At 37.1% G+C, this 18,076-nt stretch overlaps 1 protein-coding gene across 1 annotated transcript in view; it reads left to right on the top strand.

The window, feature by feature from the left end:
• The window catches only part of LOC107043536 (zinc finger protein ZIC 4), a 29,370-nt gene extending 11,617 nt beyond the window's left edge, over positions 1-17,753 (top strand). The window contains exons 2-3 of the mRNA XM_015265072.1: positions 15,613-15,782; positions 17,143-17,753. Of these exons, the coding sequence (XP_015120558.1) occupies positions 15,613-15,782; positions 17,143-17,469 (497 nt within the window). The 3' untranslated portion in view covers positions 17,470-17,753. The remainder of the gene's footprint in view (positions 1-15,612; positions 15,783-17,142) is intronic.
• Positions 17,754-18,076: the final 323 nt, after the last annotated feature.

Genomic DNA, 18,076 nt, shown 5'->3' with positions numbered 1-18,076 from the left:
ATTATTTCATCAGACTTTCTCCAAAAGTAAACTTTCTAATTTTTTTCGGATCAATAGATTCCACTTTAAAAAATCCAGTGTAACGATTTTTGAAGCCTCTATTCCGCTTATCAAGTAATGAAATATGATGTCTATATATTTGTTTATGTAGTGCAATCTTTTATTAACAGTAATTGTAAAAAAGAAATTAATTTCTTACTGTAATAAAAAAATATATAGTTCTGTAAAAAAATATATGTACAATAGTATATATGTGTATATTATATAATAAATACTACATATACTATATATACTATACACATATATTTTATACTCCATTTTTTTAACGATAAAAAAATATAATACTGTGCTGTACTGTAAAAAAAATGTATGGGATGGTATATATGTCGATAGTACATAATACATCCCCAAAAACAAAAAAGAACGCAAAAAGCAAAAGAGAAGCGCACGCCCTCTTCCAGTCATTGTAAAATATCCAGAAATTTGGGATCAAACAGGGCTCAAACGAAAGCTCTGATATTCGACCACAAAAGTAGAAAAGCATTTCCCTGTAGAAAAAATATCCAAAGTACTTGAATATCCTTAAATTATTCCAAAATCGTTTTTATCAGAAAGTCGATTTTTTACAATTTTTATTCCCCTCGAATTTCAACTCGAGGAATGCGAGAGGCCTCTCCTGTGGGATCTGACTAACGGGTTGTAACATGCCCCGTCAAAGTCATCAGGCTGACACATTCGGGCCCCTATTCACAATCTCATTGTAATTTAATTTCGTAACACGATATCCCCTTTTTTGCCTCAAGCCTTTTTCCCAACTCCTGTTTTGTATCGGAATTAGTCCACTTCCCTATCTGCAACACAGAAGGACGTTGAAATACCTCGAACGATAGGTTGGGAAAAAAATATAATGAAATCAAATGTCTGACCCAGCTCTCCACACCCAGGTCAACTCTCAGAACGAGAATTCAAAAAATTCGAATCATTCTGGTTGTATCTCGTGAGCGGGAGAATCCAATTAAATCTACCACCAATTAATGAAATGATACACAAGTTTTTATGCTCGTACGAGCGCGCGTGGGATATTTTTTGATATATGTCGAGTGCCTCTTGTCCTACAATTTAACGATTACTTCTGGGATCGTAAATGTAACAGTTGTTTTCTCAGCGTACGGGGAAGAATTGCCCTGTAAATATTTACGGAATGATACTCGGCGGCAGGTATTAGATAATTATCTGTATTAGGCGTCGTTATCGTGAATTATCAAGTGGACATCGTCGAACCAGCCTTCAACTGCTCGGGCCATTGGAGCTCAATGGGTTTGTGGACATTCTCCTGAATGTTGGATTTTTTTGAGAAAAATGGGAGACGGTTGCCAACCGATGGCTGCCGAATGGGGTTTTGGATTTAGGGGAGAGGGAAATGACTCGTAGATTGCAGGGGTTTACAGGGTATACTGCCAACACTGCGTGGAGAATTTAATGCGAATGTGGGGGGCCGGTTTGATATGCAGAATCGTAAACAACGGTCACTCGTTTAATTATGGGAAATATTATTTTTTTGAAAATAGTGGGAATTCTTTATGGAATTTTTTATGCAATTTTCAATGAGCGGAAAACGATAACTACTAGTTTAGAGTAAAACTAAAATTTGAAGAGAAAAATCAGTAGCGAAGTGGTAAAAGGGTACAAGTCAATTTTGACTATTGACCAGTTTTCAATAAATATCTCGGAACCTAAGGGAGATAGCAAAATTTTTGTTATGACCTTTTTTGTAGAGCCGATTGAGACCTACAACAAATGTCATTATGAAAATTTCGCTATCTCCCTTAGATTCGGAAATATTGCTCAAAAACTCAACTGGGAGATAAGTCGGCTTAAACCGTTTTACCACTTCGCTACTGAAAAGTTTCTTAATATTTTTTTTTTGAATTTTGGTGAGTGTAACATTCTTTTTATTTGTGATTGTCAGAGGAAATGTTGAGAAAATTTGTGTAGAGGAATGTACTACTGAGAAAGATAATGGAAATATTTTTTTATGTAGGCAAAATTAAAGGACATTAATCCTTTTCAATATTTTTGCTGAAAATAATTTCTTTATTCACTATTCATGCGACTGTGGGGGCACTCGTTTAATTCTGGAAAATATTATATTTTGAAAATAGTGGAAATACTTTTTTATGCAATTTTTGATGAGTGGAAAACGGGAATTCTATGTCTAGAGTTAAAATTGAGTAGGAAAAATGTTTCTTAATATTTTTTCTTTGAATTATTCTGTATTAAACATCTTGTTGAGTGTAAAATTCATTTTATCTGTGATTCCAAGAGAAAATATCGAGCTTATTTATGTAGCTGAATGTATTTTGATGAGTGGAAAACGGCAATTTCATGTCTATAGCTGAAATTGAGAAAAAAAAATGTTTCATAATAATTTGTTTTGGAATCATGCTATATTAAACATTTCGTTCAATATAGAATTCTTTTAATCAGTTATTCCAAAAGCAAATACCAAGGAAATTTGTGTAGACGAATGCACTGTTGAGAAAAATAATGGAAATATTTTTTACGTTAATTAAAAAGAAATAGAACACGTTAAAATTTCCAAAAAATTAACACTTCCCACATTTCTGTCGAAAATAATGGTTTTACTCTTCATTATAAATAATTCTGATTGAAAAATGATCTTCATAACTAACAGAACAAGTCAACTCAACAAAAATCGTCTCAACAATTTAAAAAACCCTGCAAATCCCCAAAATACACAATCGAATCACCATCGCTTCCGTTTAATGATCTCCTCCCACCCCTCCCCCTCCGCTAATTACACTCGATTAAAATGAGCGATGAGGGACAAACGATCTCCCCATCGAGAAAAAATCCGAGAGGAAGAATATATTCGACTCGGTCGTTTCGTAAAATTCCAATAAATAAAATTGCACCGTGAAACGGTGCCTAAGCACGCCAACGGCGTATCAGGGTTGAAATAAAAAGAATATGGCCCGCGAACTGCAGTGCCCAGAAATGAATCAGTTTGCAAAAAGAAAGGACCCCGGGAATAATAAAAAGATACTTGAGACAAGAACAAAAATAAAAATGAAAGAAAAAAAACAGATAAACAAAACCGGGCGCGGGAACGTGGACCGTCCGTTATATTTACGAAGAGGCCCAAGCTCTGCCCTCTAATGGTTTCGATGCGCTCGAACGCACACACGGGACTACTATACATCCAGAATATGCTGCCAACCCTTTGCGTATTTTTTTTATCTCTCATTCTATCCACTCTCTTGTCCCTCTATACATTTTACACCCACACTCATTCAACCAATGACGACGAGTGTGTGGTTCACTTTTTTTTTTTTCTATCATGTTTTTGCCGGTGTGTGTGCGTCTCAAATATGATGTACACGTGTGGATGTGTTGCTGGAACGGCGGAGTGTGGGTGAGAGGGTGAATTATGTCTCGTGCGAGATGTCAAATTGCTCGCCATATCGTAAAATATACAACTCCGCGCGCTGTGGGAAACATTATGTTCTTCTCCTGCATTCGTATTCGCTCTGTCTCCCTCTTGTGCATGGGGTTACACTCGATCGCTGGAGGATGGGGGCTTTTTAGATAGTTTACGTCGTTTTGCAGACATTGGTGATATTTCTGGTGGGGTCTTCATTGAAATGTTTGATGTGACTCAATGCAAGAGGATTGGGAGAATTGAAACGAGAGACACGGCTCGAGATATTTCGAAATTAATTTTATCGTTGAAAATTTTCGTCTGAGCTTTCTGGGCACATTGAGGAGATTTTTGTCGTGTTGATGTTACACTGAAATTTCAGGGAATTTTGTTATTGAAAAGGGAAATATTCCGTTGATTTTCTGTTCAAGTGGTCTGGAAATCAATACAATACTTGATTTTTGAGTTCAATTATTGGGTGAAAATTCAGGGAAAAATTGAAAATTCAACTAAGTTGTTAAATTTCTTTGTCACTTCCACTGGAAACTCATGAATTTAATTGAATTCTACCTAAAACTTGAAATTTCATAACCATTTTTCCCCTAAATACGATTCAATGTCAATCTCATGAGAATGACTATCATATTTTCTATGAAATTTCAAAAAATTTCTAAGACTGTTGGATGTTTTTGCGTGAAATTTCTGGGGTACTTTTTAGAATTTTTTATCATGTTAGAGTTCTACTTCAATTTTGTAATTGAAAATTAAGAATTTGATAGAGCAGTCGAATTTTGAATTTCAGTTTAATTATTCCGGAGATCAGGAAAATTCTAATAAATTTATTCTTGAATTTTCAATGAGTTGAGAAGTCAGTGTTATCTAGTACTCAACATTTAGGTTTCATTTGAAAAGTCTCGTTGGTCTGCAGCCGAAAACTTTGGAATTTCATTAAATGTTCGGTAAAATGTTAAATTCTATGATTTTTTCCACTTGCATACGTATATTCTATTATTCTCAGAATTTCATGAAAATAGGATTAAGTTCCAGTTCAACTATTCAGTAAAAATTGGGAGAAATTATTAAAATTCAGGTGCACGCATTTAAATTCAATTTGAGGTGGAATCATTCCTGAATGTTTTCATCTTGAAAATTGGAAAATTGGACATCATATTTAATTGAATTTTCCATTCTCAAAAAATTCAGAAACATGATTGTCCGAATGTCCACAATTTTCAGTAATTTTCATTCTTATATGAACCTGTAAATTTCAATTATATGTAAAGTAGCCATTTAGAAATATCGAGACTTTTCACTAACAGTGCCGATGTATTTCCCAAATACCAAAAACAGTCATCAACAAAATGTTGCGCCTCACGAAACCAAAACTCCTATTAACCCTCAAAATAACTGTATAAATTCCACCCCAGATTTCCAAAACATCTGCCAATGAATGGTGATAATTAATGATTCTCAAGAAAGTGCAGGGTCATTAAACCATTCTCGTGGGTGTTGAGGATGCCCAGAAAGGGCCCTCCATACCTATTTCACCGTTCGAGACCTCAGAGGCCAAGTGGATAACTCCTGCCCTCCTTTACCCTCTGATTTAGCAATCTTCCCGCCACGCCCTGTGTCCAGTCATTAGATGACCCCCAGCCGTTCATTAATAAGCCAAACTGGCCACACGCGAGACATGAGAATAGATCAGCCCGTCCAAGTGTGTGTTGAAGTTCCAGACCCAAACGATGGACAAAAAAACAAAAGGGGTGAGGCTGAGATTTAAAAAACGTCGAATCATTGTCAGTCAATAAATACCAATCGATCTTCCTCCTCGATCTATTAATGACTGACCGTCCGCTAACCAAATTAACTGTGACTAAAGGTACATCTCGAAGAGGCCCCAGATATTGCTCAAATCCCCGAGAAATGCAGTCCTTAATTTCTCCGTCATCTCCTCGTCTTCATTATCCACAGTCATCATTCGGCGTTCCCCCACCTGCATCGAGTCTCTAGTGTTGACATCCGGGGAGAAAGATCCGGAGACATGTAAATTTAAGAAATACGCCACCACAATTTACTGACGGTTAAGGATATCTAAGTATTTTGGATATTTTTTCTCTAGTGATTTGTTTTTCTACTTTTTTAGTCGAATATCAGAGCTCTCATTTGAGCCCATTTGACCCCAAGTCCCCGGACACTTTACAACGATTTTATTATTTAAACTATGGAGGTTCTCGATATTGAACCGTTAGAAAACATTTTAGAAATTTGAAAAAAATTAGAAAGTTTAGGAACTTTTGGAGGAAGATTGATGAAATAATTTAAAAATTGCAATTTTTGCATTTACGAGCTTTTTCTATAAATCAATTATAAACAATCAATTTTTGATCGTAAAAAGCATTTGTTCGGAATCGTAAGCAAGTTATTTATATTCAGAGTTTTACCCGACATTAATTTCAAGAGTAAAAAAATGAGATTTTTGAAAGTTTAAACAATTTCAATTATTTATTATTAAACAACGAACGTTTAAAAAAATAATCATAAAGTTGACTATCGTAATCTTCAGGAGAGGTGAAAAAAGTCTTTAAATATCACATGTCACTGAAAATTCAAAAATATATTCTTTAATTTTCCTGATTTCTATGAATTTTTGTGGAATAATTGAACTGCAATTCCCCATTTCCGCAGATTTTTCTGTAAAGTTGTCTATTTCAAATGACAAACTTTCTGGAAATTTCAGTGGAATTACAATATGATGAAAATTTCCAAAAAAATGTACCAGAAATGTCAGCCAAAAATTTTTAACCGCGTTATTTTCAAATATATGGGGTTTTTACATTTTTGAGATGCAGAAAATCGTGGAGACGATGTTGAACAATTGAATTGATTTTTCAGAAGTTTTTGTGTGATAATTTGCGGGATTTGATAACAGTGGGATGAATTGATAAGTTTATTGAAGGGAGGGGTAGGGGAAATCGATTCCTTTGGTTCACGGTTCGAAAAAAAATTGAAATTTTGTGGAAGAAAACAATAAAATTTCACACTTCACTAAAATTTCAAAGAAATTCGGATTTTTTGAGAAGCAGAAATCCGACATTTTTCCAATTTACTTCAATGTCCAATAAATTAATAATTCAAAAATATATTTCTAGATTTTTCCATAAAATTTTGAATTTCCAATGACGAAATTCGTTGAAAATCAGTGGAATTACAGTACAACGAAAACTTCCAAGAAGTGTACCCGAAATTTCAGCCAAAAATTGTCAAGTGTTTTCTCCCCTCGAAGAAGAATAAAATACTTAAAAACTGTATATTCTCGGGTGCTTCACGGTCGAGTTGATTTAAGCTTTTTCGGTTAAATCCCGCAATGAGAATGAGATGAGTGGAAAAAAGAGATGAAGAAAAATTTCAAGAATTGGAAAGAGCATTTTTCCGGGGGGCGGGAGGGGGGGGGGCGACGACAATGGACAATTCTAACAAGCCGTATCGTGGTACTCCGGGATTTTGTGGCGTTTAGCACAGGCCAACAATGCGAGAGATCTCTCGCATTTGCCACCTTATGCCTCACTCCCTCCTTTCCATTCCCCTCCGATGGCTCTGTCCCACTTTTTCCCGGCCGAAAACCTTTTTTCGTTCATCGGGTGCCAAATTTCGGGATTTTCCTTTAGTACGGAGAGTCTGTGCACGCTGGCTTTAAAAGTTTGGACAAACTCTCTTGACTCAATGCCCCTGAGAGGAAAAGACCTTGAGAATGCTGCGGGAGATTTGGTGTTTCAAGGACCCTTCAGGGCTTGTGTTGCTTGTACCTTTGGCACGCTTCTTCAAAGCAATGCCGAGGGATGGCTGAGGATCAATGGGTATTTACGAGGTGTCCAGTCTTCAGTCACATGCTCGTTTGGACGTTTTTAACGCTCTTCCTGCAACCGGATGTTCTTTATTCACGGTTTAACACTAGTTTATGTGGTGCAGTTCGTTATCATCTGGAGATGAAATTGTGTTTTCAGAGGTTTGAAGTGCTTGGTGGGAAGATGTCGAGCAAATGTTCTCGTTTCAAATCAAATTTTCTGAAATTTTCTGAATTTCATTTTGCCATTATCAGAAATTAAATTCAAGATCAAATCGCTCAAGCAATTTCTCGTGTTATTATTATATTTTAATGAAGGATTGAATTCGAAAATTCATTGTGAAAATTCAACTTTACATTCAATACAATTTTCATCGAATTAATATTAAACATTGCGTTAAACTTTTTGAAAATGTTCATCAAGTATGACAATTGTGCCAAAATTTCAATGAATTTCCTCATTGAATATTTGAAATTTCAGTGTAATAATTCCATTAAATTTTGCGTTAAATTTGAAATTGCAATTGAAACTTCACGATTAATTTTCCACCACTACTTCTCACTACTTGAACCTGAACTAGTCGTTAGCCTCTGAAAAAATCACCTCCAAACTGACGATAAATCTCTGATTTATTCGGGTGAATCCAGCAGTGGAAAGATTTTTCCACTGGTGGCAAATGCAGCCACCATTCTTTCGCCTCAAGATATTCAATTACCACAGATCGGTGTTGAGATACCCTCAGCTCGCTGTGACAACTATATACAAGCGGGTCAGTGTCCAAATAAAATGACAAAAAACATCATAAAACCGTGCAGAACAAAACAGAACGAGCCTGACACGTTCTCCGAAATATCCGAACTCCCCGTGATGAATAAAACGAAGTTTTATTGCAAGAGTGAAACCATTAGAGTCTGGCTGTTGAGATGATGAGAGTTGATCAGCAACTGGTGGCCAAAAAATCTTCGGAATCAAACGAGCCAATTCCCCGAAGATTCGCGGCGAATGTGGATAGTCATTCCGGTGTCTCCAATCCTCCTCGCCCCTCAGCGGAAACTCTATACCCGGCCATACCGTTGTCCATGGCGCCCCTATCTTTTATGATCCCAACAGCAGTTTCAGAAAATCTCACATTTTGATCTCCATCCTCATCCTCTTTCTACTCCTCTCGTCTGAACCTCAAACAAACACGCGTACGAGGCGCTACGTTTACATAAACATAAACACGATATACTTGGGGAACTGGAACGCTGGTGGTATTATGGCGAGTGAGGGAGGTAGTGGGTAAAAAAGGAAATAACACACGTTTGGACTGAAGTTCTTGGATGTGGGATGGTGGTGGCTCGCGACGGTAGCATCACGAGCTCGGATAACCAGCGAGGATACACGACCCTAAACTGCCCCTCACGTTTGGCCATATGAGCTACCGAATTTTCAGGAAATCAAGATACGAATTTTCAGGGTAATTCTGGAATTTCAGGAATTTTGGTGGGAGTTTGGGTATCACGTCATATAATCCTGGTAAAAATGACCCGCGACAATTTAATCCTGCAAAATAATTCTACTCAAATTAATCCTGAGATTTTTTTAACAATTATATTGCTACCAATTTCAAAAAATAACGATAACTCTGTGTTAAATATTTTGAATTTTCGCTATCAATTGAGGGAAATTGTATTCTAGAATAGTGACAATTGTTTCTTGTAAGTGACGATTGTTCTTTTTCCTCTCATTTTCATTTTTCCAGGAAATTAATTCATGTGTAAATTGTGTGTAAATACCGCCGAAGGTATTTGCGTGACGCGGTAGAGAAAATTTGATGTTAAACTACTGAATGTTGTTAAAAGTTAGGATAGAGTACTAATAGAGATACGAATTTTCAGGGTAATTTTGTAATTTCAGGAATTTTGGTGGGAGTTTGGGTATCACGTCATATAATCCTGGTAAAAATGATCCGCGACAATTTAATCCTGCAAAAAAATTCTACTCAAATTAATCCTGAGATTTTTTTAACAATTATATTGCTACCAATTTCAAAAAATAACGATAACTCTGTGTTAAATATTTTGAATTTTCGCTATCAATTGAGGGAAATTGTATTCTAGAATAGTGACAATTGTTTCTTGTAAGTGACGATTGTTCTTTTTCCTCTTATTTTAATTTTTCCAGGAAATTAATTCATGTGTAATTTGTGTGTAAATACCGCCGAAGGTATTTGTGTGACGCGGTATAGAAAATTTGATGTTAAACTACTGAATGTTGTTAAAAGTTAGGACAGAGTACGAATACAGATACGAATTTTCAGGGTAATTTTGTAATTTCAGGAATTTTTGTGGGAGTTTGGGTATCACGTCATATAATCCTGGTAAAAATGATCCGCGACAATTTAATCCTGCAAAATGATTCTACTCAAATTAATCCTGATGCAATATAATCCTGATCAAAATGATCCTGAGGTTTTTTTAACATTTATATTCCTACCAATTTCAAAAAATAATGATAACTCTGTGTTAAATATTTTGAATTTCCGCTATCAATTGAGGGAAATTGTATTCTAGAATAGTGACAATTGTTTCTTGTAAGTGACGATTGTTCTTTTTCCTCATTTTAATTTACCAGGAAATTAATTCATGTCTAAGTTTTTTTTAAAGTTGTCTGAACACAATTTTTTTTATGACGTCATTGATTACGAAATAGCTCGCTAACCAAAAACGATACATTATTTTTTTTAAAGAGGAAATCCCGTGCATAAAATATCGTGCACAAGAAAACAACAGTTTAAATATTAAAATTCATGAAAAATAATGGCAAATAGCGAATAAAAAAACAGTTATACCTCCTAATTAAACTCAAATCAATGTTCACACACGTGGAAATGAATGAACAACCGAAGTAAATATCAGTAGGATAGTCCGGGGGCATACACAAACACTCGAATTACCACAGTCGAGTAGAATCGAAACATCTGCCCTCCCTTTTCATACCCAACATGGCGGAATGATCGCAGCGCATCAACCAGTAGTTTACCCACGGATTTGCGGTTCTTTTTACCTCTCGATCCTCCAGTGAAACAACTTCTTTCATTTCTCCTAATCTCTCCCGTGTTTTTGGCAACACGCGAGAGCCCTCGAGAAGTCGACGAGGCGTGTCGTGATCCCCGAGATCGGTAGACGCTTGTTCCCTCGTTCGTATTTATTTCCGAGTAAAACATGACTCCTCGAGATTAGGAATTTCAAAAATAAAAAAAGGCATCTCCGCGGTTATCTACATCCAATATCTCAGGAGTTAATCCTCGATAGTTATCACTCTCGAGGTCTCATCTCCTCCTTTTCGTTCACTTAAAATTCTTTATCAAACATCTCATCTTGTTTCTCATCGTCTCCTACACTTTCAGTGTCAAATCGTAGCAGATCGATTTACACTTGGGGGCCCACCTCTCGTTCCCTTAATGTCCAACGAATAACAAGAAAATTATCCACTCGAGAACTCACCGAGAATGAGTGGCGGTGGCAGGAGGTGGAACCGATGAACCATTCTCCCAATTCGATTCCACTTTTTTTTTCTTCTTCCATTGCAGCCTCACCAGTGGATTCAGAACCAAGTGGAGGATCCACGGAAAAGTGAGAAGGTGTGCATCATCAGAAGTGCCGGGGAGGGGAAGTTTTTCTATCCTCAATAACAATGTATGGTGTGGGGGAATGGTGTCCTAGGCCTACTCGGAGATACAATAGACGCGAAAAATCATCCATTATGCTTGGGGCAATGGGCCTGCAGGACCCGTTGCACAGACTTCACAATGGCGTACGCCCATATATCACTCGTTTCAATGTGTTTTTTTCCTCCTTTTTCTCCAAAAACTGCGGCTCAATGAGCTTCCTTCCTGAAAGTGGACCAAAGATTTGAAAAATCTTTTTCAGGAGTCACTTCTTCCTGATAATTTATAGGCTTGCCATTCTGTATTCACGGAATTTGGAAGGGAAAATTGCAGAGGAATATCTGAGCTTGAAAAAGGCATTTTTTTTTCATTATTGTTTGAATTTTTGTTGACAAGAATCTGTTAAGAATCACCTCGGGATTTAAAAAAAATCGGTGAAAGAGTAATTTATCAGATTTTTCTCTGCAGGCAGGAGGAAATTCGGTTGTTTTAAGATTTTTATTTTTTTATTATTAATTCATTCTCATTTATAGAATTATTTGGCTTCACATGTTCATTTCAATGTGTTTTTTCCTCCTTTTTCTCCAAGAACTACGGCTCAATGAGCTTCCTTCCTGAAAGTGGACCAAAGATTTGAAAAATCTTTTTCAGGAGTCACTTCTTCCTGATAATTTATAGGCTTGCCATTCTGTATTCACGGAATTTGGAAGGGAAAATTGCAGAGGAATATCTGAGCTTGAAAAAGGCATTTTTTTTCATTATTGTTTGAATTTTTGTTGACAAGAATCTTAAGAATCACCTCGGGATTTAAAAAAAAAATCGGTGAAAGAGTAATTTATCAGATTTTTCTCTGCAGGCAGGAGGAAATTCGGTTGTTTTAAGATTTTTATTTTTTTATTATTAATTCATTCTCATTTATAGAATTATTTGGCTTCACATGTTCATTTCAATGTGTTTTTTCCTCCTTTTTCTCCAAGAACTACGGCTCAATGAGCTTCCTTCCTGAAAGTGGACCAAAGATTTGAAAAATCTTTTTCAGGAGTCACTTCTTCCTGATAATTTATAGGCTTGCCATTCTGTATTCACGGAATTTGGAAGGGAAAATTGCAGAGGAATATCTGAGCTTGAAAAAGGCATTTTTTTTCATTATTGTTTGAATTTTTGTTGACAAGAATCTTAAGAATCACCTCGGGATTTAAAAAAAAAATCGGTGAAAGAGTAATTTATCAGATTTTTCTCTGCAGGCAGGAGGAAATTCGGTTGTTTTAAGATTTTTATTTTTTTATTATTAATCTATTCTCATTTGTAGAATTATTTGGCTTCACATGTTCATTTCAATGTGTTTTTCCTCCTTTTTCTCCAAGAACTGCGGCTCAATGAGCTTCCTTCCTAAAAGTGGACTAAAGATTTGAAAAATCTTTTTCAGGAGTCACTTCTACCTGGTAATTTATAGGCTTGCCATTCTGTATTCACGGATTTTGGAAGGGAAAATTGCAGAGGAATATCTAAGATTAAAAAAGTCATTTTTTTTCTTTATTATTTCCCTTTTTGCAGACAAGAATCTGTTAAGAATCACCTCGGGATTAAAAAAAAATCGATGAAAGAGTAATTTATCAAATTTATAAAATTTGCGAGAAATACTATTCAAATATCATTTCCCTTTTCTTGAACGAACAGTCTATTAAAATTATCCCTGAGTGATAGTAAAAAATACGTTACTAATAATTTTGCAAAGAAAAAAAAAATTGTTAAAAGAATCTGTCCAAAAATCACTCTTGAACTTTCATAAAAAATACAAAAAGTCTATTAAAAATTCCAAAAATTCTAATTTTCACCAGAATTTCTCTCCCCCTCGCAGCAGCAGAATCTGTTGCTTCACGATATTCATCTCCTCATTACAAATCCATTCTCATTTGTGATATCATTTTGCTTCCCATTCGATTCCATCTGAATTCACACGTATATTAAAGTCATCCTTGGCTATCTCAAGGGGCCCAATGAGTGAGAGAGCAGCTTTGAAGGTGGAATCAGACGATTCCCCCACCCCAATTCTCTCGAACCAAAACGATTATAATAACTATTTTATCCATCCTCGGGATCTGGACCATTGTGCTCTCCATTCTGAAAGTCATAACACGATACACCGACTCGAAAAATTGTATCGGGGAATAGCGCGCGCCGCCGTCGTTCACTCACTCTCACCCAGTCCTCCAATCATTTTGTCCTTCTTTCGATCTAACCCCCCCCCCCCCCACAACTCTTTCTCATCCAGTCGAATGTTATTTGAGTCGGTGTTGACTCCGAGGACTGCACGAGCCGACGGGGAATACGAGGACGATAGTCTGCTTCGTCTGATTTTTGGGTAGGTGAGACACAAACGTGGGCAATATTTCATTGGGAAAAGATAGAGGGGGCCCACATTGTTGCCATCTGCACACGCAACCGTACGACAGAATAGAAACGTATATACTTTTTATTTATCTTCTATTTATTTGCCAACGCGCTACCGAGTTGTCTACTCCCCTCCCTCGACGCTTCATTCCCCCTCTGGCCCAGACAGATTTGAAATGTTATTAATCGTTTTTTGTTTTTTTTTCTTCTGTGGTCTTATTGTGATGAAGGTGGCACCCTCGTCTTCTCGGGTTTCGGGATGGGAATGCAAAAATTGGAGGATTGGATTAGAGGGATATGATGGAGTGTAAAGTATCTTGGAAATTATCATGTTGGGATTTCTATTCAGGGGACTATTGCGTCTATTAGTCAGTGATTGGTTGGGTATTTGATGATGCAAAATAGATGAGATTCAGACGTTGGGTGGCGGAGTCGAAACCTTTACTTGGGCGTCGCACTACCGCGGGTCGCGGGACGGAAATCGCTCGATAAAACAGGTCCCTAGATTGATTTGAATAATTTTTTTCTATAAATACTGTTCACAGACCCTTTGATTCTATTATTAGAGAATATTGCAGGGTAAACTATGAGTAAAATTTAGGCTGGAAGCAGTAAAAACTATCGAACTGCTTCATAAGGCTGACGAGTGTAACTTTGCTCTCTTTTTCTATTTCATTTCAGAAGAACACGCGCTTGAAGCACTGTTCGAAATTTTTTGAAATTTCATGGCAAATCTTGCAGTAATTCTCATGAAAATGATTACAAAATTTCAAGTTTTACTTAGAATTCAAGGAAATTCATGAGTTTTCAGTTGAAGTCAGAATTTTTGCTTAAATTTTCCTCATTTGTCCGAATTTTCACGGAATAGTTGAACTGAAGAATCTACTATTCGATTGATTTTCAGTTTGAATTATCAAAAAATCAATGAAACATTTAATTTTTCAATCACGAAATTTCCTGAAGTTTTAGTGGAAATTAAACATTATGAAAATTCCCCGAAATTGACGCAGAAAATGCAACGCTACTCAATATGAGTCAGGATTACTAAAAACTAAATACCTATATACATTTTGAAAAATTCAAAATATTTGGACTTTAACATTACATCATAATGTATTCTAAAAATTGAATTATACTATTTTCTATTACAATATATTATTGTTTCCTTCACAAATATAACGTCACAAGCATTTTCCCAAATCTTCGAGATAATGTTAGCTTTTACTTTCCCCCAATCCAATACGACATTTGCAGAAAATTTCTGTAGAATCAGTTCGCAAGGTCCGTCCAATTTTTCCCGTTAACTTCATAAATATTTAAAGGATTCCTCCTGGACCAGCAAGGGACAGAGCTCTCTTTGGTAGTGTGTGCCGGCGTGCGACGCCCAACTGTGCACCGTCGATTTGAATATAATCCGTGTCACGTTGACATATCGGACAAGCCAAGCCGAGCGCGTTTATCACACTTCTCTGTCCCTCGTGAAACGAATAACCAATTAGTTTACAATGAATTAGTCAAACACTCTTTTTCCCCCCTTTATTTTCCATTGTCCGGGTCCATTTGTTTCTTTTTATCTCATTGTCGTTTCGTGCGGTGGATTTTTTATTCCGTCCGGAAGTGGATTCACCATTTTCTACGTTAAAAGAAGGAGATAAAAAACGACAGAGGGGGGCGAGGGACGGGATAGTGGAAGTAAGAGGGAAAAAAGTTGAAAAAAAAATGCGCCAAGTTTGCGCTTCCGCTTTTCGCGCCTCGGGGAGAGACGAGAGAGGGCGCTCTTGGCAGTGGGGCTGGCGTCTGAAATATATTCTCCGTCAACTTCCGGTTGATATAAATAAAGTCACGCCACTCTTTTTTCCACCCCCTTCTCTCACGTCTCCTTCTTTACACTTCTTTTTCCTCGAGACGCGTTTCCCCACCGCAGAGGGGGTGAGTTCCGAGGGCGGCCATTCGTGCTCAGGAGACCTTATCTCTCAATATCTTTTCCTCAGCTTTAACTTCAGGGAGACACGAAACCAACGATAGTCGAGAGAGATAATTTTTCAATGCAGAACAGAATGGCAGGGATCACATTGAATGGGTTAAATTGTTTACGTTTTTCTTCGCGATGTTTCTTTCTCATTCATTAAAAGATACTCCATTGGGTATTCCGTTCATCAATGTCATAGGGGGGAAGTCTTTCCCAATATCTGAAGACAATTTTTGATTCGAGAAATTGTCATTGTTTCATTCTCTTCGGTTATGCAGCAATTTGTAATTGGAATCGTTAATTTTTGTGATTACAGGAGAGAAGCCATTCAAGTGTGAATATTCAGGATGTGAGAGACGATTCGCAAATAGCAGCGATCGCAAGAAGCACAGTCATGTTCACACATCGGACAAGCCGTACAACTGTCGAGTATCTGGATGTGACAAGTCATACACACATCCTAGCTCGTTGCGCAAACATATGAAGGTAAAAATACATTCTTGGGTATCTATTGGGGGGATGAATGGATGACGTCAAAAGATTTTGGAGAACATTTTTAACGTGTAAACGTCTTATCGGGTTCTGGGAACCGGAGTAATTCAGTCGATCATAGAATAAATTCTGTAACAACAAGAGGGCGAGCTGTGCAGCGTAATTATTGGGGCGTCCGACCGATGTCGCTAATCGGCTCTTCCCTGGTACATTGAGAAAAATATATGAAGAGAATGAGGAATAAATGGAACACATTGTCAAGCAAGTCTTGTTTGGGCCAACAAAATCGCTTGTTGAAAATTGCCAAAAACTAATTTGTTTCGTTCGAATTTGAAAATCTCAAACATGAATAATTGTTCTGCTTTTGACAGCAACGAGATATTTGGCTCGAGAGGCGGATAATTCACACCAGACGGTGCCTTTTCAGGATGAAATATCTCATATAGAGGAAAATTTATCAACAAATATTTTATCCCCAAGTTACAAGATTGCTATCATATCTTTATTATTGTTTCATTTAAGGGTTCATTTCTTGTCTCTGATTATTAGACAGCCGAAACGAAAAACTACTATCCCTTGTTTCGCATAAAACAAAGATTTTTTGGGAGCAAAATACGTATGGGAGTATCGAATAACGAAGGAGTAGGGCTAGAAATGACATTTCTTGCGTGTACAGAGAATGCAATTTTTTTTTAACTACTAAATCTATTCTCGCGACAAAAATTTTTCATTCCGGCGCACTCTCTGCATGTTTGGCACAACAAACCCTTTTTTGATAATTTTCAAAAAACTATTTTCTTAGCCCAAGTAAGACTGTTTGAGAACTTTGGGATTTGTCTCTCGGTGTAGCGAAAGGGCTCGCGTAGCTTTTGATTTCAATCCTATAATCTTCATTGGTCAATTCAGTCGATGAAGAACTCTTGAAATGAATTAAATAAAAAGAATTAAATCCCCAGAACTCTATCAAAAATATTCCAAATAATACGTGACTAGTCTTAACGCACAATCGAGCGTGGAATATTAATAGAAAATTACGTCTGTGAATTCTCGTTTCGGGTGGTAGAAGAGAAACAGAGAGGAATGAAAATAATATAGGGTTGAAGGAGGGCCTGACCCAACTGACTCCTGGAGATACGTGAACGATAAGGGGGTCTCCCTCCACGAGACCCGTGGATTCGCGGAAGCCAGTCGCCGAGATTTGCCCGCTGAATTATGAAGAAGAGACGACAAAATAAAAGATTGAGAAGCGAATGCCAGAGGGCTCTCGTCACGTCTCCAACCACTTAATTAAAACATTTTTATTAACTTCATTGTGCCCTAAAATAATGAAAATTCTTTATTTCTCTTGTTTTAGGTGCACGGTATGACTTTGGGGGAGGGAAAGCTGGGGGGTGGATACGAGAGTGAGGGTGAGGAGAGCAGCAGCAGTGGTGGAAGTTTATCGGTGACTGGACACACCGAGTCACCCCAGCCACCGCCTGTAGTACCAACTGTAACACCAGCCAACCCAACGACAAACAACCATCCCTCGTCAAGGGGGCCAGAGTTGACTGAGTGGTATGTCTGCCAACCACCGACTGTTGGACCCCAGCACAGCCCATTGCCCGGCCCACCACCACCCCATCACCTAGGACACCACTTCAATCACACCCTTATGCATCATCAAGCGACGGCATACTGAGCTGACTTGTTTTAAATGCCTGAAATGACATTTCTCGTTGGTAAATGCATCGGTTCTTATTAAATTATTTTTTTATATTGTTGGAGGACAGCATAAAAAGTGCAACATTCAGAGAAAAACACAGCGAATTCGGTGGAAAATTCTATTGACTTTCGATTGAGATATTTTCTACAGAAATTCTTCGGCGGAAGTTTTGCTTTTATTTGAAAAATTATAAAATTCATCCCAAGAAATTACTGTGGACATTGTCAAGGCAAGAAACATTCAGTGAAATTCAGTAGTAAAGCGGTAAACCGGGTCAAGTCGATTTTGACTTTTGATCCGTTTTTCATGAATATCTCAGAACCTAAGAGAGATAGCAAAATTTTTCTTATGACCTTTTTTGTAGAACCAATTAAGGGCTCTAAAAAGGTCTCGACAAAAATTTTTCTATCTCTTTTAGATTCCGAGATATTCGTAAAAAACTGGCCAATAGTCAAAATTGACTTAACCCGGTTTACCGCTTCGCTACTGAATTCTTCAATACAATTTCCAAATTGTCCTATAACTGAATTATCTTTTGGATTCACTAGGTTTTTCTGTCGAATTGTTTCGTTCATGACTCGAA

The sequence above is a fragment of the Diachasma alloeum genome, unplaced genomic scaffold, assembly GCF_001412515.2.
Source record: "Diachasma alloeum isolate Michigan unplaced genomic scaffold, Dall2.0 Dall_scaffold_00597, whole genome shotgun sequence".
NCBI classification, from domain to species: Eukaryota; Metazoa; Arthropoda; class Insecta; order Hymenoptera; family Braconidae; genus Diachasma; species Diachasma alloeum.
The sequence above is the reverse complement of the archived record's forward strand: the minus strand, read 5'-3'. Positions and strand labels throughout refer to the sequence as shown.